At 41.3% G+C, this 22,531-nt stretch overlaps 1 protein-coding gene across 1 annotated transcript; it reads right to left on the bottom strand.

Annotated features, from left to right (window-relative positions):
- Positions 1 to 1,756: 1,756 nt before the first annotated feature.
- On the bottom strand, positions 1,757 to 21,017 carry scarf2 (scavenger receptor class F, member 2). Its single transcript, XM_041937820.1, has 11 exons — positions 20,330 to 21,017; positions 17,881 to 17,939; positions 17,677 to 17,778; positions 16,507 to 17,026; positions 15,756 to 15,974; positions 15,408 to 15,536; positions 14,964 to 15,067; positions 13,567 to 13,681; positions 13,138 to 13,235; positions 6,972 to 7,127; positions 1,757 to 5,617 (listed from the first exon to the last, which is right to left on the bottom strand). The coding sequence occupies exons 1-11, from the start codon at positions 20,437 to 20,439 to the stop codon at positions 4,380 to 4,382; spliced, it is 2,850 nt and encodes a 949-aa protein (XP_041793754.1). The 5' UTR covers positions 20,440 to 21,017; the 3' UTR covers positions 1,757 to 4,379.
- Between the last annotated feature and the right edge of the window lie 1,514 nt (positions 21,018 to 22,531).

A 22,531-nucleotide genomic window follows, 5' to 3' on the forward strand; every position in this document is an offset into this window, starting at 1 on the left:
ATCGGCGTAATCACTTAATTTATGTATAATCAACTCTTTTTGTTACCTTAACAAAACAAGTTCTTCATATCTAAAGAAAGATATGTCCATGCCCTCTTCCATGGAGTCCGCCATATGACACTGCCATGTTTCTACAGTAGCCCTGAACGGATAAACACTGGCTCTAGAGTAGATGTCACTAATTCCTAGACACTGAACTTATAAGACCAGGTCCAAAACAGGGCCAAGAGAGAAGACCTCAACCAAATCAAGTTGTGAGAGAGATCAAGTCAGTCTAGCTACTCTGAGGCTGTACATTAAATTCTGACATCAGCATGCTAAAATGCTCATAATGGTAGCATGCTAGCGTTCACTAAATAGTGCGAAACAAAATAGGCTCAGGCTGATGGTAGTTGCATTGGTTTATAATCAAATACCTGCAAAACTAAAGTACTGGACAAATAAAAGTTTTGACCTAATAATGGCACTACGTTGAAGTTGAACCTGAAGTTAAGGGACCAACATAGTTATTGCAATTCATCCTGCAGGGACCATGAATGTCTAAACCAAATTCCATGTCAATTTATCCAAGAGTCGTTGAGACATTTCCCTCAAAACCACAAATATCAATCTCAAGGTGGCCCAACAGGAAAAGTCGGGGATCACAAATGTCAAGGACAGATCAACTGGGAACCATAAATGTCTGTGCAAAATGTTCTACCAATCCATCCAATATTTGCTAAGACATATCAATTCACAAATTAAAACACAAAAAAATCAATCTCATAGAGAAGCTAGAACAAAAATCAACAAATGAAGTTCAAGGGTTCATTCCCTGGGGTCCAGGAATGTCAACACTCAATGACAACCCATCCAATAGTTGTTGAGATACTTCACTACAGACCAAAGTGGTGGACCGACCCTCCCATCCCCAGAGCTATGCCACTGGTGTGGCTAAAAGGGCAACAAACTGTCTGTCTTTCAAAAATGTTGAAATTGTAAATTAAATCAGATCGACACCCATTTGCTGTCAACATCAAAACAAGGCTTAATCAAAATAGGTAAGTCCCAGACTCCCGTTCCACAGCCATGAAATATCTTAACACAACTTAACACTTTTGCATGATTAACACACATGTACTTGGTAAGTAGACCACCGTGTCAAAACTGTAAAATCCGAAACACAGCCGCTTTGCCTTCTGGTTCCAATTACCCATCACATGACCTATCCATCCATCCTCATATGCATCCATTCATCCTCCTTCATTGCCTTGTGGCCCAGTCCTGCCATATCCCTCTTCTCCCCGCCAAAAGAGGACACATATGCAGCGCGTGATTAACTCCTTAGCACAGAGTTTCCACTGTTTTTTCCCCATGAAAGGAGCTCTTGTCCCCCTATCCTGAAGGAGCCAAATGCACAGTTCCCTGGTTCCCTCTGGCTCTTTGAAGCGCCGCTGTGACCGAATGACTCTGGAGGACTCCTGCCTGGCCCTGGGACTTGGCAGCCCAGTAGCCCAGAGACAGAGGAAAGGTCAAATATCAATGAGCATTCAAATAAATCTGTTCGAAGAATACAATAAGAGATTTATGAGGTGTATGACCCAAAAAATCCATGTTCACCTTATTGTTGTAGTTGATTGTACACTAGAATAAGACACTGGGAAAGGAGAGGTCATGACCCCATGAGAATGAATGAGGTCAACCATTAGCATATGATGACTGTCATTCTAAATCGATTAAATGAGGACTGATTTTTATCTTCTGGTTTGACTAGAGCTACATGTATTGCTTTTTTATTCCAAAGAAGTAAATGAGGAAACACCAATTTAACGACCATACACAAATGAAAATCAAAGTTGCTAAAAACAAACCACAAAAGACAAAACATACCTTACATTTGGTAACATTTTTGCAGCTTTTCAGGCCCTTCTTTACAAAAATGCACTGTAAGCCTATAAAAACAGGCATGGGCCAGTCAGATAAAAATTGCCACTTCATAATTACACAATGTTATGGTTTTATGTATATGCAATTGGTTCAACAGTGGTATCATAGTAGTATTGTACAATCCTTTCTGTATGAGTTATTTTTTGAGGCAATAATAACAACTGGAGGGAACAAGAAGATTACATTTATCCTGTGCAGCTATTAATGCCATATAATTAAACTCTGCGTCATGCAGTTAAGTGTTACACAAACAATAACATCAACAGAGAACAATTACAAAGCCAATGTAAACTTTACAGGAGGAGAGTACTCATACTGTAGGTTTGCTTCAGAGCCAAAAATAAGCAACATACCAAAAAAAGCAAATACAACATGAAAGCCAGTTCATTGACACCAAGGAAAACAGAAGAATTAAAAAGGTCATATAAGCACAGCTTACAAAGATAATAAAAAGTACACAATGTATACATGTAGAAAATGTTGAAAAAATAACCAAAGAAATGTGTTGTACCTTGACAAAAATGCATAAAACCAAGACGAATTTTCAAATTAGCTGTAAATGAAAATATTCTTCCGCCCAAAACAGGCCAATGGCACATGAACTTGTCGCATACAATACAGACCTATCATCTGCTGGTCGTAACTCTAGTTTTGAGTGCTACTTTCAAAATAGCGATCCACCAATAACAGAAATAAAAAGCTTTTCCTCCTGACAAACTAAGCTAGTCCAGTTTAAGTACCCCTCTCAACCACCTTTTTTGGTTTACTTATTTTAGTTGACATAAAAGTTGGCAACAGCATTTAGGCAAACATAGCTTCTTTTGCTTAAACTGATCCACAGTTGAGGCACATTTTAACACTTGAGGCACGGTACCATTTAGCCTTATAGTCTTACCCTAAAACAATGAAATTAAAGCACCCTATTACTTCAGCATTCATATACTAGCTTAAGATAACATGATCCTTAAGGGACAAAACATTTTTGTCAAGATTATTTTTTTCACACAATACCCCGATGGCATAAACAAATTAATGTGAAATGAGAACAGCTCAAATGGCATTATTGACCTAGTTTCTTGACTAAACTGAAAGGGCAAATAAAGACACATGGAGAATCTCCTTGTGTAGCCTGATCTGTACAGAATGAGACTAACAGCCATTACTTTAACACAACTACTGCATCTGCTTTACAGGGAGGATATCATCCTGCAGCATGTTTCCTTAAATACTGCATAGGAAAGCTATAGATGTTGCTGTATCACAGAAAAAGTCAGTTTAAAGTGATTTATAAGTGTGACATTAAGTGAGGACATAGGATAGCCTGGGATTTCATTTTTGGTTTAGTGGTTTATCTGACTGAATAAAACTTACAGTAAGAGCACATTCTGGTGATTTGGTGTTAGCAGAAGTATGAAAGAGGTTTAAAACAGCCCTTTTTGCAGAAAGATCAAAGAGCTTGTTTGGGTTTCAGCAAACCATGTCTGACAGACAAAAGAGAGCTAGGACTTAAAATCTAAAAATGTAATATTTCTTTAGAGAAGAACCTTGAAACCAATGCTAAAGCTTATCGAGGAATTAAAGGTGACTCACGAGCAAAGAAGACAATTAAGTCCTAAATGTGGCAAGGGTTAGGGTTAAAACTTAAAGAGAAGCTTCCGAATAATGTGGTATATCAACCTGAAACTTGCTCTGGTGGCAAAATAAAGGAGGAAAATAAAAAGGTGCTTTGTTTGTTGAAAACAAAGTTCTTCAACAAATCACACTAAAACTGTGAAAGTGTTGCTCGTCACTGACAATTTAGTAGACCCTTCTGCAAAGAATAGCCATGACATAAAGAATGAGGCTTATATCTAATTTAGGGTGGCTTAAGGTATAGAGCTGTATTTGAGCATGGTGGTCCTTAGAAATGAGAAACAAACAAAACAGACAAAAAATAGCTTGCAATCCTTAGAGGATCTAATTTTCTTGTTATTTTTAGTACCTTCAGTACCTTTTGGGAAGCGTACATAAAAAGTAGCTATTTTTCCAACAACTGCATAGCATATTACAGTTAAGCTACCTCAAAAGCAATCCATATATAAATATAGTGGTGGGCATATTGCAGAGGCATAGAGATGAATGTACTATGGATTATGTCTGTGCACCACTGCTGTCACAGTTGTGTCCGGCTAAGCCACAGGTTGTGGATTGAGATTGATACATAGTTGTTAAACGAAGAAGCATTCTTGAAATGAAATAACATGGTGTATAGAGGTCATTATCATACAACTCACCGATACGACTCAACTGTGCCCTTGATTTAAAAGTATTTCTCACTCTTGACTGGTCCTGGAGTCACAGCACACTCACACAGAAAAATGTTAAAATTCCTCGTTTGAAAAACTATACGAGCAAATCCATTTTAGTCTCTTCGAAATCCATCACAAACTTTGGCCATTTTTCTTTAGAAACAGTTATTTCACTACCTGTGGTGGCATAATGGCTGTCTTTTGCTGGGGTGTTTTACTTTCCGGTGTATCCAAAGTACCCTCCTTGCCTTTCTTCCTCGGTGGCTTTTTTATGGGAGTCTTCTTTGGTGTAGGATCCAACATTGGGTCCCCTGCCTTTGAGCCGTTCAAGTCCTGCTTCTCCGGGCTCTTGGCTTCAGGGGTCCCGAGGTCGTAGGTGATGGGTGCCACCATCTTCTGGAGGCTGCTCGAGGTAGGCAGCAGGGGCTTGGTGGAGCTCTGCTGGCTCAATCCACTGGACGGGGTCCTCTTGGCTTTCTGTGGAGGTGTTGGCTTCTCACGGTTTCCCTTGGGTGTGGAGAGACCATTGGTTTTTGTCAGACCTGTTCCCTCGTTCCTGTTGATGCTTTGTGTTTTCTCCTTAAGCTGAGCTGCGAGGAGTGTGGCAGCCTCAGAGTTCATATGAGGGTGGATGACCTTGGGGCTCTTGGGTGGCTCCTTGGGGGTCTCCTTTGGACTGTCAGCACTCTTCTTCTCAGATGAGGAGCTGTGGAAGCTACTTATCTTCTTGAGGGCATTCTGAACCACACCATTGATGTGCTCCATGTGACTGGGACTGCTGTGCTCATCCCCAGACTTCTTACCTCGCAGAGGTTTGTGTTTGCTGGGGGAGCCATTGACTTCTGCTTCTTTTGCCTCCTGTTTCTTCTGTTGCTCACGGCCCTTCTCCTTCATTTTCTGCCGCTCCTCGCTCTTGGCTGAGCCATCACTGGAGCTCCTCTTTTTCTCCTTCGGCACTGCAAGAGACTTCATTCCACCCTGCCCCTGCTGCTCGAGCTGGGGAGACCCTGTAGTATTTCCATGTATCCACGACACCTTGGGCTTAGTGGATGGGTCTGGTGGCCGAGGTTTGGGCTTACCAGGTGAAGGAGGTGGCTTTCCATTGCGCTTAGCTTCTGGTGTGGGAGTGCCATCCGCATCCTTGCCGCTGCCATCCTCCTCCTTGGACTGCTTGGAGAGGCGGGCGATGCGGGCGTAGAGGGCTGCAGTAGTGGATTCAGAGCCACTGGTGGAGCCTTCACTGTCAGAGGATTTCAGCAGGGGCTGCTCACTGCCTTCTGGCTTTGTGACACTGGTGTCTTTCAGGGAGGTGTACTCCCCTGCATCATCCTCATTTAGGACTGGTTCTGGCTTCTCCGTTGCTGGGCTGGGGCTGTGCTTCTCTTTGCTTTCATTCACAGATTCTGTGGAGAATTGGAAGATGGAGTTAGTCAAGGATTGTCTATGCTGTAGTCAAAATTAAGGTATGTTTGTGCAAATGTATGTGACTTTTTTAAACAAACACACAGATAATGTACTGTAAATTTCCGTTCACATTTCAGTTAAAGCAAGATTATGTAACTTATGAGAGAAGAAGTAACACATTCTTCCTCTTCCAAATATAAAGTTGAATTCATAAGCAACCGAACAAACCATGCCTTTAATAAATACACCTCTGGGGTTTGCTAATACAGCCTTAAATGGTCTGGTATGACCACTAACTTATAGTGGCTCATGTTTGCTAATGTTAGCTAGCTTTGACTGATACAGTGGACACTGTTTGTGTCACTGACAATACTCAGTTACTTTGCCAACATGATGTTTGTGTTACTATTACACTATGTTTAGCATTTATCATTATCCTGTAATTACAACTTGTGGCCTCAGGAGAGACTGTAAGAGACCATCATATATCACTAAAAGAAGTTTTATGTTTAATTTTGTTCTGTTTCTTTTTTCGCATTCGAATTAAGGATAGTATAGATACAAGGATTGTAAAGCCCTTTAAGGCGAATTTGTTCACTGTCATCATTTTGATGATTTTTTGTTAGCTATGTTGTATAGAAATAAATTTGACTGTGCAATAGAAGACAATCAATTGAAACTTTAGTATTGTTGATAAGTTGAAAACAGACTGTAAGAAGACTTCTTCCCACTGGAAAAGCAGTAACAGATGTTATTTTAAGACTCATATCTGCACAACTTCATTTGCTAATTTGCATACACATACTTGAGACTGGAGAGGCTCAGTGCAACTCTTATTCAAAACCCTTTCAGGATCTTTGCTGTGATTATTTTTTGCCCGAATCTTTTTACTTAAAATCAATTGTTGCAGAGCCCTTGCACCATTCGTCGGGACAATGAGCACTAAACCAGTCTACTAAGTGAGCACTAAAAATCCGTCAGCTCGCACTGTCAGATTTCCAGGATAGAAGCTGATGGAACGGGTGTTTTCCACCAAACTTCAAGGAGTTAGTCAAGGAGTTGGCTGTGTGCCATATGCTGACTTGCCCATTCCATTTCCTGTTTATGCTCTCCTTGTTCTTGAAGCAAAACCTGGACCTCGATGGCATATGATAAAGAAATCTCCATAATGAGCTTTACAGAAGTGGGTGAGTCATTGCGCAGTCACACTGGGGATCTTGACTTCTTCGGAAATGCGTGTCTATCAGCATGTGTGCGTATGTGAAAAGGCTCCTACATGCCAAAGACAAATTATGGATTTATGTGCCTCATTCCAGATAACTAAACTGTTTATTTATTCTCACGGTGACTCACCTTCATGGGGCACACAGTAAACTGGCCCCTCGTCTCCACTCTCAAAGGAAGAGAAAGACTCCTGGGACGACCAGGAGGAGGGGGAGGGCTGCTCGGCCACTGAGGGGGGCTCGATGAAGCTGCAGTTGAAGGTGTTCTCTGGGTCGTGGTGGGCTACTGAGAACAGAAAACAAACGCAGAAGCCAAAAGGTCAGCCAGAGGGTATTATACCATGTTACAAGAACAACAGTCTGTTCTCACTCACTCTCACCAACTGCTGCAGAGTTGTAGAAAGTGTTGGTTTAAGTGAGTCTGTGGAAAAGCTGGGTTTTTATTGGTATTGCATGTGAGTTTACAAAGGCTCCAACATTATGGAAAGCAAATATAGATATTTCTACGTAGAAGCTCTTTTGTATTTTCATATTTCAATTCCAAAAGCTGAAGAGATTCAAGTTTCCCCAAAGTTTTATTCTTAGGTGGTTAAAATACAAATAAGACACAGTGTTCTCCTAACCATCATATAAGACAGAAATTCTCAGTCAAGCTTTGGTTGATTTTGCCTTTCGGTGGGTCAGCAGCTTGTTGCTGACCCAAACTAACAGCGTTGTTGTAAGACCAACCAAGAAATCTATACAGTATTAGCCATTTAAAAGATTACTAAATAACAAAGCTACAGCTAATTACTAAATCTATGAATACATTTATTAATGAAAGAGTGATTGAGTATATGTGAGGTTTTATTATATTGGGTTTTTTTTCACAATCTATGAGATGTTGAAATATACATTCTAATCTAATCAAATAAAAGAAAAGTGAAATAACTTTATGGTGCTAAATAAACCACAAAAGCTTTGATAAATATATACTTCTCCTTAAAAGGATGGTTGAGCATCGTTATTCCACAAAGACCAGACGCTGATCTGCCTCTGATTGGCTCTGACTGGGACATTTCTTTCTAAACCTAACCATCCAGCCAACCACCTAACCCTAACCTAGCAACAAAAACTATCCAGTCATGAGGGCGCTGGATGGGTCTTTTTAGACATTTTTTGGACTGCTGGAGTTTCGGAATAAGGTGCTGAGACAAGGAAAAACAGGTAGCCTGCACACCTTCTAGCTGTAATAACTGAGAATCTGTCATTTCGACATATATATATATATATATATATATATATATATATATATATATATATATATATATATATATATATAAGCTGCAATGTCAATCTCATACCTATTCTGGTCTTCTCTAGTATTTAGGTGTTGAGCAAAATGAGCCTGAAAACTGATTCTTTAGTCATCTTCCACTGAATCCTCTCCCTCAATGATATGTAGGTCGAGTCATGTTTCTCACTCATTGTTTGCCTCCCTCTCTCAATCTTCCCCCCCTTCAGACACTGCAGCATTCTGCTGACCGTTCAGTCTCAGGACAGCTGTGGTTTCTGAGGAATACTTGCAGTTGATCTTCCCATCTGGCGTGAACAGCGCAGTTTTGGCCTAAAGTGTACTGGGCGTTAACTCGACATGACCGACCACATCAGATGCTCCTGTTTACATGCCTGATGATACATGGGTCCATCCGTTTGTTTAGACCTCAGATAAACCCTGCATGGAAGAAATTCCAAAACAGTACCAGGACCCTGGCCAGGAACAAATCCCAACTCCTTAGCTGTTATTGTTTGATTGTAACTAAAAAGATGAGCTACTTTAAGGGATCTACAGCCGGATTTTTCCAGACTTGGTGACTTGTAGAAGCACTATCAGATGAGAAACTGCATTTCCTTTGTATTTCATCTGTAATATCTGGGTATGAGAAGCCTATGTCGCTCAGATTTCACACAGCTTTGTTTAAATTCTCACTGTATCTCCCCATATCAGTGTTTGATATGTTTGCACTTTTAAAATGCTCCAAAGCAAGAAAATCGTGATCTTAATAACACTTAAATATATAGTGTATAACTTTAGCAGATAATCTGTTTAGATGTTCCTCTCAGCATAAAGTGTAAACTAAACATGTCTGGTTTAGCTTTCATCACAAACTGACCTGATGTTTATTCTCTTGCTTCCCGTGTCCATCCGTCTGCCTCACACCATGCCATTTTCTGTCTCATCTGCCTTTCTTGCTTTCAACATTTTCTCAAACAACAACCAGATTTAGCCATGGTCAAAGCAGAAGTGGATCATAGAGGATGTGTATGTGCCGCAGAATTGTTCTGTCTACTGACATGTTTGTACAAAGCTGTTTTTGGGACCCTGATTTCTTTTTTTTCCTTGAGGCTGCTGAGTTTTATCTACTTTTCCAAATTATAGAATTTAACTGTAAGTTAATACAGCGGAAGATCTACTTTAAACTCTTGCTGACTAATAGAAAAATCTTTATCGCTTGACTGATCTAAAATCATTGTTCCTTTAAAATGTTCTTACAATTATCCAAAACTACTCATCCAAACCTCTGACCTACATGCTTGAGTTTGGCAGTCTAATGTCTTTGTCTTACTCTTAGGGTGGATAATGTCAACACAGGTGCAACATGTCTACAATAAGCAAGTACAGATGTGTGTAAAAGGGGGAAGCGGAGACCAAGAGGCAACAAGCATTTTGATATGTATGTAGAGGGGACTTCCATCCAAGGGCACTCATTTATGAGGTTATTTAAGGACATCCTGTTTATCAGAATAATGCCAGCCTGCTCTCTCTACATGTGTAGTTAACGTTGGACTGCTGTGGCTACAAAAATGACTCCAAAGTCTAACATGGTACTGCTAGTCTGCAGGGATTAACTGCAAAGGAGAAATCAGTTTTATGTGGATATGGTACATAATAACATTATATACTAAATACAGAACCATGCAACATATTTATCCAGGCATGTGGATTACAAACAAGATTTTTGCACAAATTCAGAAAGAGGAATACATAAATGAATAAGACAGAGTCTGTCTTCACTCCCTTCCCTTCTGCAGGGTCTTTACTGTGCAGCAGAAGGCAGACAGACAGAGACTCTGAGTGACTGCGGAATGTAGAGCAGCTAACCTATGCAAAGACTTCAGTTAAGTTAGTCAACAAGCTAACACATGGGTATTTTGCAACATCACTTATATGCAGTGACTAACAACTGTTGCCCTTGAAAGCTGCTCCCTCCAGACTGCAGGTCTAGTGGGGCAGATTGTTCTCCAGACTGGACGCCACTGTGATCCCTCCCTACATGGAGGCCAACGCACAACAGGGCATTATTGACACGTCCCAGCTGCAGCACTCCACCACCACAGTTGCTCAGTGGGGGGATGTTAACAGACCTGAGGCAGAGGTAGTTTAAAGGCTAGAGAGCTGGGCTAGGACAAGAAGGTTGCTAGTTCAAATGCCTTGTCCAGCTGTAGGAATTTTGGCATAGGATGAGGATATTACATGCCAATAATAGGAAGAAATAACATAAAAAAGCATGTGTCAGGGTTACAGGATTGCATGCACAGCCTGTCACGTCCAACATGACCAACACTGAGTCTATTAACCAGTCACTGATCACATTTATTTATAAATATTTGGACGATTATCCAATAAAGACAACTGGAGCAGATGCATGTTGGTTCTCAACTCAGCTCAAGGAACCCTTTTTTTTCATTTCATCTGAATGCACTTTAGGGTGACTTTAGGCTGTGGGAAAGTTTTCTTTAGGCACCTCACAACTGCATGAATGTGAAGTAGAGCGTTGCTGCAAACACACTTGCAATCCGAGCCAACTTTCCCAGGATAATTAAAGATGAAAAAAGCAGGTGGCGCTGCTCTCAGCCCTCACCGATGGACAAGCATTTGGACACAGAGGATGCAAGGAATGCCAGACAGACATGTATCTGTAGGGTGTGGAGTAAATATGCTTAGAATGGAATGCCAAACAGCAAGCAAACAGACTTTGTTGTGCCAGGAGGTGAAGAAGTGACAGTGTGTTCATGTGGCTTTTTCTCTGAGGCTAAGAGAGGAGTAAATGTTGTCTTCCTTCCCTATTTCCCCCCAGTTCCTTTTTCATTTGGTCTTGCCACATCTGTTGCCACTGACCCTGGTGTGGATAAATCACAGTTCTGACACGGGCTGGGGTAAATTTGACCACTTCCTGTTTCCAGCCCCATTGGGCCCCCTCTGGAATGTGTGTGTGTGCAGGACTGTGAAGCCCCAGTAAGAGTTTGAGTTTCCAAATGTTGGCAGACCACGCTTCTGTGGGTAGCCCAGCAGAAAGCAGAGTAGCAGCAATTTGGACAGGACAAACCGGGAAGGACAAGAGAGACACATAATACGCTTATGGCATGGTCTTATTAGCTGTCTGAAAGTGTGGAAATTTTGACTGTAAAAGCCTAAAAATGGATGATTCTTTGCCGCTTGCTCTATTAACAAATCTCTGTAGCTTTATGTAAAAATGAATGAATGATGAATGAAAATTCATCATTTGTTTGAAAAGGCATTTGACTGGGATGGTGTTGCTTTTAATGCCTCTGGCACATTGCTTCACATGGTCAAACTCTTCGAAAACAAGCACATTAATGTCCCACAGTGTGATGACAAAGGCAACTCTGTCATAATAGAAAAAGATTCTAGCTTAAATAATCAGCTGGATAACTGAGGAGGCACATGCTGTTCAGACATGGAAAAGAAACCAGGTCATCATGTTTTAACTCCTTCCACAGCACACTGACTTCAGTCGAGCCTCATTAAAGAATCAAGTTACAGTGTTTCCTAATGATGCTAAGCTGAAGCAACGTCTGGAAACTGCCATGTAAATAAATATGTTGTATAATCTATTTGTCAGAGAATAGAGACAGATTCCCATCATAAGTTCCAGAGCCCAAACTCATGGCTTGTTTTGCCAGCCCAGCCCAAAGATTAATGATATAAAACAAGCAAAGGCAGCACATTTGACAATCTGGAACAACAACAACAGGAATGTTTGGCTTTTTTTCATGATAAATAACTTTTAACAATAAATCGATTAAGAAAATGTTTGCACATTAACTTTCTGCCAGTGGACTAATTAATGAATTGCTGGAACACACTGGGTGCAAATGTCACCCCTATATTCTGTCACTGTCATTCGCTAAACATTATTAATTTCCTACTTCAACTAGTTAATAAAAACATTTGCACAATTGATACAAATAAGCTCCTATATAGGTCTGTACAGAAACATATTTCCATGTCTTAGAAATGCTAAAACAATTCCACACAGAAATATTGCTGCTACATTTACCCTGCAACTGCATGCACTGTCACAAGAATAACTATTTGTATAATATAACATGGCTAATAGGGGCGAGATCACTATCTGCTTATACAAACACCTGAATGTTTAAAGAAATTCAGATGATTAAGTGTGTATTTTTAAACCATTAAAACAATTTATGAGCCCTGAACAAAAAACGGCATGTTAATCGTGGGTGTGGGGTTCAAAAAATCACCATATCTCCTCCGTCTATGATTTAAAAAAAAAAGAAAAAAAATGCCTGGGGTCACTGACAGATCTGTCACAGACCACGAGACCTCCGCATGGAGCAGCAGAGCTGCAGCGTCCACCCAAACAGTGCAGCCTTTGATAGCGCGTCACTCACCACCACCCGGGCCCCCCGACAACCGCTGGCCTTCTTTTAATAACACAGCCTCCTCCTCAGCCCAAGAAAAATTTTCTTGGGGAAGAGGACGATGGAAACGAGAAAAGAAAATGGGGAGAAAAAAGCCCCAGTTTAGGGTTGTAATAATATGAACACATGGCATTTGAGGGTGCCAAGAATAATAAGGGGCTCTAAAACCGGTGCATTCCTTTCAAATGAAACCCCATACTTGCCTGGCAGCCACCATACACTTTTCAACTCTATTCATCATCTAAGCAGTAGACTAAGGTAGCGCTGAAGGAAAATGCTTACTGACTGCCACTCATTGCTGTCATTGACTCTGTTCTGTTTACCTGAAGACATAAAAGCACTGATAGCCAGTGAAATCACACTTTTAATATTCTCTGACACCTCCATCGTATGTCAAAATCTGAATATCTTTGCATTCATGATCTGTTCTAATTATGCATTCATGAAGCTAAGAGTGATGCGGCTTTAGCAGACTGTTGTACAAGCACCAGTGAGGATGATTACATAAAATACAGCCGCCTCTGGCAGCACTGTGGTGGGATATGAAAATGAGTTTTGGGGCTTACCGACTACTTTGGGCAGTTTCTGTCGCCTCAGTGGAATACGAGGAAGTTTAGTGCTGATTCGGCTGAATCGTCCACACAGGATACGCTTGGCTTTTTTGCTGTTGGTAGAGTTGTCTTGGTTAGGACTGAAAAGGGATGACGCCATGGAAATCCAAATGAATCATCCAAAAGAAGGCATATTAAACCTGGCCCGGTGCCTCTTTTGAGGGCTCAGGGGCTGCTCACGGTGCTACTCACACTGTAATGTCAATATATGAAAGCACTTAAAACACAGTTCATATGCAGTTATTCTTTTAACAACCTGGTACCTGTGAGAGAGACTAAAAAGATAATATTTTCCTCTATTTTCATAACCAAGGTGAGCCTCATACTAGGAACTTGAGCCCCCATCGTGGACCATAGAGATGAAGACACCCATCTGTCACTCACTTGTGGTCGTCTTTGTGTCGACAGAGGCAGCAGCAGCACAGCAGCGAGAGCAGGACAATCAGTAAAAAGGAGACCAGAGTTCCAGCCGCAATCACACCCATCCGCTGGTTGGGCTCTGAAAGACGAGATGCAGGGAAATTCTGGGTGTGCCACATTGCCACATTCGGTGCAAACCTCCGATGCCAATTTCAACAAATCTCTCCCTCTGTCATCACTAACACTAGACCCCTTGGCACACAGCAAATTATTATGATTTACTGTACAAATGACTTGAGGAGAAGGTTTAGTAAACTATAATATTTTATTAATGTGCTAGTTAGCTTCAATAATAAAGATAAAACATGGTGTTACGTTAAGAATTGATTTTCTATTGCTGCTTGACATGAAGCATCTCTGAGGAAATGAGATCGCAACAGGCTGCAATTCACTCTAAATAATTCACTATTAATCTTACGTCCCTCAAGACATGGGACCACTTACCCTTTCTTTGCTGATTTCCTGCAAGCTAATTCCTCTCCTCACCCCCTGTCTTTACTACACGCCCCTCACCATAACTCATTGATGATTTATTAGCACCCCCTCCCTCTTCAAGTGGGACACACCCCACAGATAATAAGTGCTGTGTTGCATAAGTATGGACGACATATGACACCAGCAGAGAAGCAAACCATCAGTTCAGGGGTAAGTGGAGGCAGCCCTTTGGTCTTTACACTGTCACATAGGGCTGAGATAGATTGTTGGGCAGTCTGGGCGTGACATGTTGTCATTGCTCTGTGCTCACAGCTGGATAAAGAATGGAAAACGGGTAAAAGTGACATCTCTTTGTATCCTCTGTGTGTTCTACCTGCCTACCTCCAATGATCTCCTCTTTCCAAATGGTACATTTCCTCTACTCTCCCTCCATCTGTCTCCCTTCCAGCCTCTCTTTTTCTCTCATATTTTCTTCATCCCCCTCTTCATTTCTTCCTTCCTCTCTCTTCCTCTCTCTTTCTCTCTCTCGCTCGCTCTTCCTCTCACTCTCTGGCTGGACAGGAACAGCGCCAACAAACACAGCCATAAAAAGGACACCGGTCTGGGTCTGGAAACACTATCAAGGCCTCGCTACGTTAACTCTCCCACTACACACACTGACCTGAATAGATGTGTTTGTTGGTACTCAGTGTGGACAGCCAACTATTAGACATTTAATACACAGGCAGCACTAGTGGCATTTGGCTCTTTGGACAAACAGTTCAGAGGGTTAAAATTCTTTCTGTATGTGTCGTAACAGTAAGATTTTTTTTTTCTGTCTCTTAAAGAGTGCATTATTTAGAAGAAAAAAAAACTTGTTTCTGACTGCTGTTCTCAGAAAACCACAAAGCATGTGTTCGCTCTTAAAAAAAGGGAGATTTTCTTACGTAGGTAGCAAGCGCCAGACACAGGATCACAGTTCTTGTCATGGCAAGAGCAGGTTCGGTTGCAGTTCACTCCATACTGGCCAGGCTGACAGGTCATATTGCAGCTAGAGTACAGAGAGGAGACAAAAACAACATCTGTTTAATGTTCATTCCAAGTGACAGATGCATAAAATAGGACACAGGGAGAAAGAGAAGAAGGATAAATGGGATCAGTTCTTTCTTCAAGGCAATTTTTTTTCTGTGATGGAGGTTTGTAGGAATTTCACTCTTCTATTCCAAGAGTGTCTTTTATCACTATCTGTAAAAAATATGCCTCAAAACACAAGCTTGCTCATTCAGTTCCCAAGAAATATAAGCGTGTGACAAAAATAATATGAAAGCATGTGCACTGTAAAGCTGCAAGGGCATAAGTTTTTTGAGGTATGAGGTGTCTTTACTACTTACTAGGTGCCATAAAACCCCGGGTCACACAAGCAGTCTCCGGTGACAACATGACAGATGCCATTAAAACAGTGACTGCAGTTGTTTTCACAGTTCTCACCATATGTGCCATTGGGACAGCGTACCTCACACCTATCACATGCAAAAGGAATGCCATGATTACAGTAATTTTCACACATAACAGTATGAGTCATAGACATTATCACAGTATGGAAAACTGTGTTACAGTAGCTACTAGTTAAAGGCCCTGCCATTATGTTTTTTACTAAACAATGAACAACGAATTATGAACATTTTTCACATTTTTCGTTTGTTGCACATTTCTGAGTTGGACTGTGTGTGTTTTCCTACCTGTCCCCAATCCAGCCAGGGTTACAGTGAGAGCACTTGCCATGAACCGTGTCGCAGTGGTGACCATCTTTGCAAGTGGGACACACTTCCTGGCAGTTTTCGCCAAAGAAGCCTTTGGAGCAGAGCTGGTCACACCGCGTTCCATTCCAGCCTCTGTCACACGTGATGCAGCGTCCCTCTGTCACCTTACAGGGCTGCTGGCCCTTGCAGTGCCCACACCTGTGGTGAGCCAAGGCAAAAAAAATCTCTTTTATCTTCTTTGCACCAACAAATCCATCTCATCTAAATGCAGTGAAAGTGTTCTGACAGGATCTGAAGTGTCATGAAAAAAAACTCTATCTGGATGCTTTAAATTGTTTCTCTAATGATCTTTTAAAGAGGGAGATATACAACATTGAACACTAACTATGCTCTTTCTGGTTTGAAGCATCTGTACCGTGTGAGAACGGCACAGTCGATGGAAGTTAAAGCACTTAACCTGAATTGCTTTTGCATGTTTGCTGATGATTATGGGATAATGTGAATACCAACTCCCAAATCTTACTTTATTATTGCGCCATTAAGTAACATGTTAGGGATTTTAAGGGTTATCAGCTGTAATGTATATCAAATCTCATTTCCTATCAAAACCACAAAACCACACCATAATATGGATCAGACAAGGGAACTTAACGTTAGACATCTGTAAAACTGCATGCTTCCTGTGTTTTTGAAGTGGTACATTTGCTCTCTGCCAACTTTATTCCCCCACCTGTTCCTGCAGTTTTGACCATAGAACCCGGCAGGACATGGCTCCCTGCAGAACTTCCCACGGTACCCTGGTGTGCAGGTACATGTGCCGTCCACCTGGTTGCACTTGCCATGGACGCACTGGCAGTACCGTTCACACCGCGGACCCCACATCCTCTCCCGGCACTGGCAGCGTCCCGTGAACTGGTCGCATGGTGAATTGTTACAGTTACATTGGATTGCACAGTTCCTCCCAGTCCAACCAGGATTGCACAGGCATCGCCCTGTCATTGCGTCGCAAACAGAATTGATGCTGCAGTAGCAGTTGTTGTTGCACTGGGGACCCCAGACGCCAGGATGACATGTGCATTTGCCTGTCTCTTGGTCACACTTGCCCTTTTGGCATAAGCAAGCATTCTCGCAGTTAGGTCCCCAACGATTGTGGTTGCAGGTACACTCGCCGGTCAAGTCATCACACTGGCCATTGGGGTAACAGTTGCATTTCCCTTTGCAGTCAGGGCCCCAGAACTGGGCAGGGCACTCTGTTAAAAGACAGTGCAGTAATCAGTAAATGGGAAATCTTCTAACTTTTCTAATATCATTAAACAAAAGTAAATCTGCAGTCATGCTAGTGACTCTGTGAGGCTGTACTTAGGCTAAACACCAGCATAGCATACTCACAGCGCCAATGCTAACATGCTGATGTTCTGCTGATACAGTATTTACTATAGTCAGCATCTTTGTTTACCATGTAGCTAACACATGCTAATTAGCACAAAATACAGCTAAGGATGTTGGGAATGTTGGTATTGGGCAAATAAAAATACTGCTGTCATAATAATACTAGATGTAAGGAGCTCATCAAAGGCACTAATTTTATCCTGAGGGGACTATGAATGTGTGATTTAACTGATAACCACAAATGTCAACTTGCTAGTCATGCTAGAGGAAGTCACAGGATCACCAGAGTCTTTCAGATTCATCCTCTGAGCTCCATGGATGTCAGTACAACATTTCATGGTAATTTAACTCTGAGTCGTTGAGATATTTCAGCCTGGAACAAAGCGGTGGACCAACTGACATACCTGTAGTTTTAGATGTGTAATGTGAACTAAAAATTTGTATTATTAAGGTGAGATACTTTCTGTTCATATGAGGCAAAAGGTAGAAATGCTGATAGTAAATCTCTTACTAGTGTCACAGCTAGCTCCAAAGTATCCATGACGACAGCGACATTCATTCGGCCTGACACACACCTCATTTTCCTTGCAGGTGAAGTTGCCTTCACAGAGAGCTTGGGTGAACAAGAACAGGTCACATTATTCAATTGGCTTGCACAATGAGCTACATGACATGTGCTGATAAATGTTGGAACTCTGCAAGGTACACTACATACGTGTCAGGCATTCATCCCCTAGCTGCCCCCATCCACTGCAGCATACAAATCCTGATGATCTAGAAAAGAAGTTAGGGGATTCAGAATAAGAGGGGAATGATGAAGAACCTGGCTCAAATACAGTGAAACAAACACATATCAAAGCGGCAGCATCCACACCCAACTCATTCCTCTTTGATCTCATAGGTCTTATTGATGTGGCTGATGTAGATTTCTGCAAACGTATGCAGACGTATTGTGCATGACGCATATGCTTAGCGCATGGTTGTGTATTTACCTGAACAGGGGTCATTCCCATCTGTATACAGTTCATACCCTTAACCCCTGATTCTGCCTAGTTTATCAGGTTCTTTAGCTCTTCCAAGCCTTTGGGGACTGAAGGAGCGATTTGAATATTCAGAGAAAACATTCTGCAGCCAAGTTTTAGGCCCTCTCAGGAAAAGAGGGATGCGTCTTCTCTTCCTCCCACGCCTGCGACCTCTGTGGGGCCCCTGCAACGCGTCAGCTTCCCCTTAAGTGTTTGAAGATGGCAGTTTGCTTTCAGTCAATGAGCAGGGAGCAATGCTGCTTTTTATCCTGCCAAGATAGGCACGTGGTAGAGATCACAGGTCTAATCTCTGCGTGCTTTCACATGTTATGGAGGGACAATTTAACTTTTCAGATTAAAAGAGGCCTTTTACCTTGTTTTATACATAATATAGCACTGGATTTAACTGTTTTGCAACTGTGCTGCTCCAAATTGTGATGACCTCCAATCAACACATATGGAGATGACCCTTGTTGATCTTTAACACACTGCCAATCCATGTCAGCACTCAAGAAGAAAGCCTGCATTCACTGTTGTGTAGAGTCAATTTGGTGGTTAGAAGCATATCTGCACTCCTGTTTTCCTTTCATTATTACATAAAAGAATGTACCAACTACACTTTGCCAAGGACTTCAATAGCTGCTCTTTCACTGATTCAAAAACCCATTTTCCTGCACCAGTGCTGAAAGCATCATTTTCAAGTCAGAGGAAATAAAAACATAATGGGCATAATGGAAAAACAACTGAGTGGTGAGTTCACTGCAATGAATGTTGAATGCTGGAAGGAGGGCAAAATGTCAAACTTGTAGAGCAGTGGAGTCCAGTACTATATATATCACACTGAAAACTTCACAAAGCACTAAAATAGGCTATATGTTTTTGGTAAATGACGGTTTGTTGCCCAATGAAGCAGAGACAAATGTATGTGCACAACCACAGCTTTGCAGCGCTCGATTACATTTCATTCTGGCTGCACAGTAAAATGCACTGTAGTGCTTTTCAGGTGATACTACTACTTTTAGTTTTGCTAACTAGCAGCTCTTATTTTCACTCATTTAGTTTTCATGCTTGTCTTTCTCGAAGTCTGTAAAGGAGGTCAAGTTATGTTACAAGTAACAGGAGATACTTGAACAAACTATGAGCACAGGATTTGTGATCACACATCTTTTACAGCATAGTGGAGCCCTGGACTACATTTGCTGTTTCTTCCCTTTGACCATTTCAAAATTCATAGACATCAGTCCAGCAGTTTGGATGCTGCAGTCAGCAATTATGGACTTGGAAGTTTTTTCTTTTACGCAAGAAACCAGACATCCACAAGCTCAGCTATAATCCTAGAGGTCATAAACAAATGCTTTTTGGAAGCTGAAACCGTTGAGAGGGGGCTGTCTGGATATGTGGATTCCCATAATATGATTCTATTACTTCATATAAATGATTGACTTTGTTTTTAAGTATCAACTGTCAACAAAAATATGTTCCCTTAAATGTTTAATAAACGTCCCCAAACTCCCAAAAACTTTTTAAAGGGAATTATCAGCCACAATGTATTATCAAACGGTGCCACGAATGCTGTATAGGCCAATGAGCTATGAGAGCGCCCCCTACAATGCACCGAGAACACTTCTTTTCCAGATGTACACATCTGTGCAGCTGCTCTCTTCAGTGGACTCCGTCTCCTGCTATACAGCGGACTAAGAACACGTTACATGTAGAAAAGAAAGAGGTCAACGTGAAATAATATATGGTAACAGTGTAAACAATAATTATTGGTGAAAAAGTGAAAGAGGGTTGAAGTCAGCGGTTGACTTTTTACAGTCAACATCGACTTTTTTTCACTTTAGTCAGAACCGTTATTCGTGCATAAGGCCAACACTGCAAAAAGTGTCACTTTTTATCAAGTTATGAATGTCTTGTGTTCCGTTTTAGAACCAAATTACCTTTCAAGAACATGAAAAATACTTGAGGAATGGGGTGATATTGCTTGCTTTCAATGCAATTTAAAGCAGTTTGAGAGGAGGAAGGAAGGGAGAATGAGGCAAAAAAGAAAAAAAAAATGTCACGAGGAAAACTTACAAAACAAACCGTTTTTCATTAACAACCAGTGAACTAAATCCTATTTTCCTCTGCACTGATGCTTACCCAGGCGCTTTGCATACATTCTTGCCTTTAGGGTTGAGTTCTTGGCTGAAACTGGACCAAAAGAAGAGACAAACCACCGCAACAACAGCAAAAGAGTTCTTCACTTCCATTGTACAAGCAGCAGCATCCTTCTAGACGCCGTTTTTACTCCGCATTTCCCTCCTCCAAAGGTGTTGATGAAGACCTCTCACTGGATTTTAAACACTCCGATTTGCTTTTTCGCACATAATCCAGACGTATCTGCATTAGAGGTATCAAATCCTTCTTTCCAAAAGGGGTGATTTAAAAACTCTCGCCACCACCTACGCCATCGAGAAACTCAGCAGCGAAAAAGTGACCAGCGACAGCAATCCCAACCGAGCAGCTGAAAAAAAAAAGTCATAAAGCCAAATCACAGTATTCTCGGTAAACGCTGTTCTCCTGCAGTGCGCCGCTTATTCCGTCAAAGTTTCTAGATGAGGCCATCATGCAAAGCTGATGGGTCCAGGCTCATCGTGAAAAACACAAACTTCCCCCCAAAAAATAACGTCCTCAATGCATCTACAAACGTGCAGATTGATGAAAGCCTTGACAAAAGATGACGGCAAATTAGCTGCCTTTCGCTTTTTCCTCTCAGAGGAGAAGCGCTTAATCCGTAACTTTTGTCCTGTCTTGCGCTCTCAGGAGTGGCAGGAGGGAAATTCCTGATTTGTTACTCTATCTTTGGCTTTGTGCGCCATGCGTGCGCCACCAGATTTACATAGCCTAGGCCTGTGTGCAACAGGCTCTGTTTTAATGGCAATGGTTAAAAAAAGAAAACAAAAGAAAAGAAAAGAAAAGAAAAGAAAAAGTCTTGTGGCCTAATTTGTACCAACAAATGCATCCTAACGTGGACGATTAGGACGAAAAAGCATTGCTCTTTTATGCCATGACCATTATTGCCAGTATTATCATTAACAGCTGTAAGCATCTCCAACTTTCATACAAAATTTAAAGTAACAGATTTATGATTTGAATAGATGATAGGCTACGATTTGCAGAATTGTAACCTACTTGAGAACAATAATTAAAGGTAGTTTTTAATTGATGGATGGAGAGAGTGTGTGCCTTTGTGTGGTGGGGGGTGGAGGGGGCAGCAGTGTGATAACTACATGTTAGACAATGGCTCCCCCATCTGTTAACATGAAGTAGTTTTGGCATGTGGCGCCTCTTGCACTGGATAAATGCAAGTGCAGGGCCTCTTAGCCAGAGCAAGATGTGGGCTGAAGCCAGGAGAAATATCACGTTTTTCATTCATTACATCAGATGCATTATAACATCCAGTCCAACGTCTTTCTCTACTAATGATGTGCCTGGGGTATCACAAGAACATATCTCATTCCAGTCGCGGGCCTCGAAGAGGTTCATGTCCAAAATAAAGTCATTCATTAGCCCTCTACAAAATGTTATGACGTTTGTAATTGAATTCTACAGGCATAATCCACGATCCATATGTCAACAAAACCCACAGCCAGCATTCAAAACAGAAAACTGCTTTGACCCCAAATTGTTTGACAGGCCTTTTATAAATGACTTCACATTAGACAATTATGATAAATTATGCTTTGTGATGTTCTGACTGTAATTCACATTGTAAAAAAAGGTCTTTAAATTATGTAAATCATGTGCAATGTTATGCATGACAAATATGTTCCAGCGGTGAACTGTGAGCCCTACAATTACTTGGATATTACACAAGTATATGATTATTTGTCTTGCAAATGATGTTGAAAGGTGAAGTCCTCAGAGTAATTTGTTGCTTATTTGGCCACCGTGCGAGTGCAAATTATGTGGCTGACTTACATGAATATCGTATCAGCCGATCCCACAGGGGCAAGGTCTCTTTCCATGTGAGAAAGCTTTCTGAAATGACTCTGTCAAGAAAACAAAAACAAAATGTACTTTACAAGAGTAATCATCATACAAAACTCTGCCCCTTTTCACAGTGATATTACTGGATCATCGATCGATCTATCTATCTATCTACAGTATGTTGAAGCTGGCTGAGGTTGAGCTAATATACAGTTGTGTTATTAAACCAATAGCACTGTATCGAGGTGGTACTCTGCAGTGGTGGAGGAAATACTCAGATCCTTTACTGGAGTAAAAGTACTAATATCACACTGTAAAAATACTCTGTTTCAAGTAAAAGTACAGCATTGAAAATGTGATTCAAGTAAACAT

The sequence above is a fragment of the Chelmon rostratus genome, chromosome 5, assembly GCF_017976325.1.
Source record: "Chelmon rostratus isolate fCheRos1 chromosome 5, fCheRos1.pri, whole genome shotgun sequence".
Lineage (NCBI taxonomy): Eukaryota > Metazoa > Chordata > Actinopteri > Chaetodontiformes > Chaetodontidae > Chelmon > Chelmon rostratus.

Bases quoted from the DNA above. Each gene is read 5' to 3' on its own strand.
- scarf2 (XM_041937820.1), bottom strand. From the start codon at position 20,439: ATGGAAGTGAAGAACTCTTTTGCTGTTGTTGCGGTGGTTTGTCTCTTC. The intron at 17,940-20,329 runs GTAAGCATCAGT...CTTCTTTTCTAG, and splicing joins AATGTATGCAAAGCGCCTGG to ATCATCAGGATTTGTATGCT. The intron at 13,236-13,566 runs GTGAGTGACAGA...CTCTACCAACAG, and splicing joins CGACACAAAGACGACCACAA to CAAAAAAGCCAAGCGTATCC.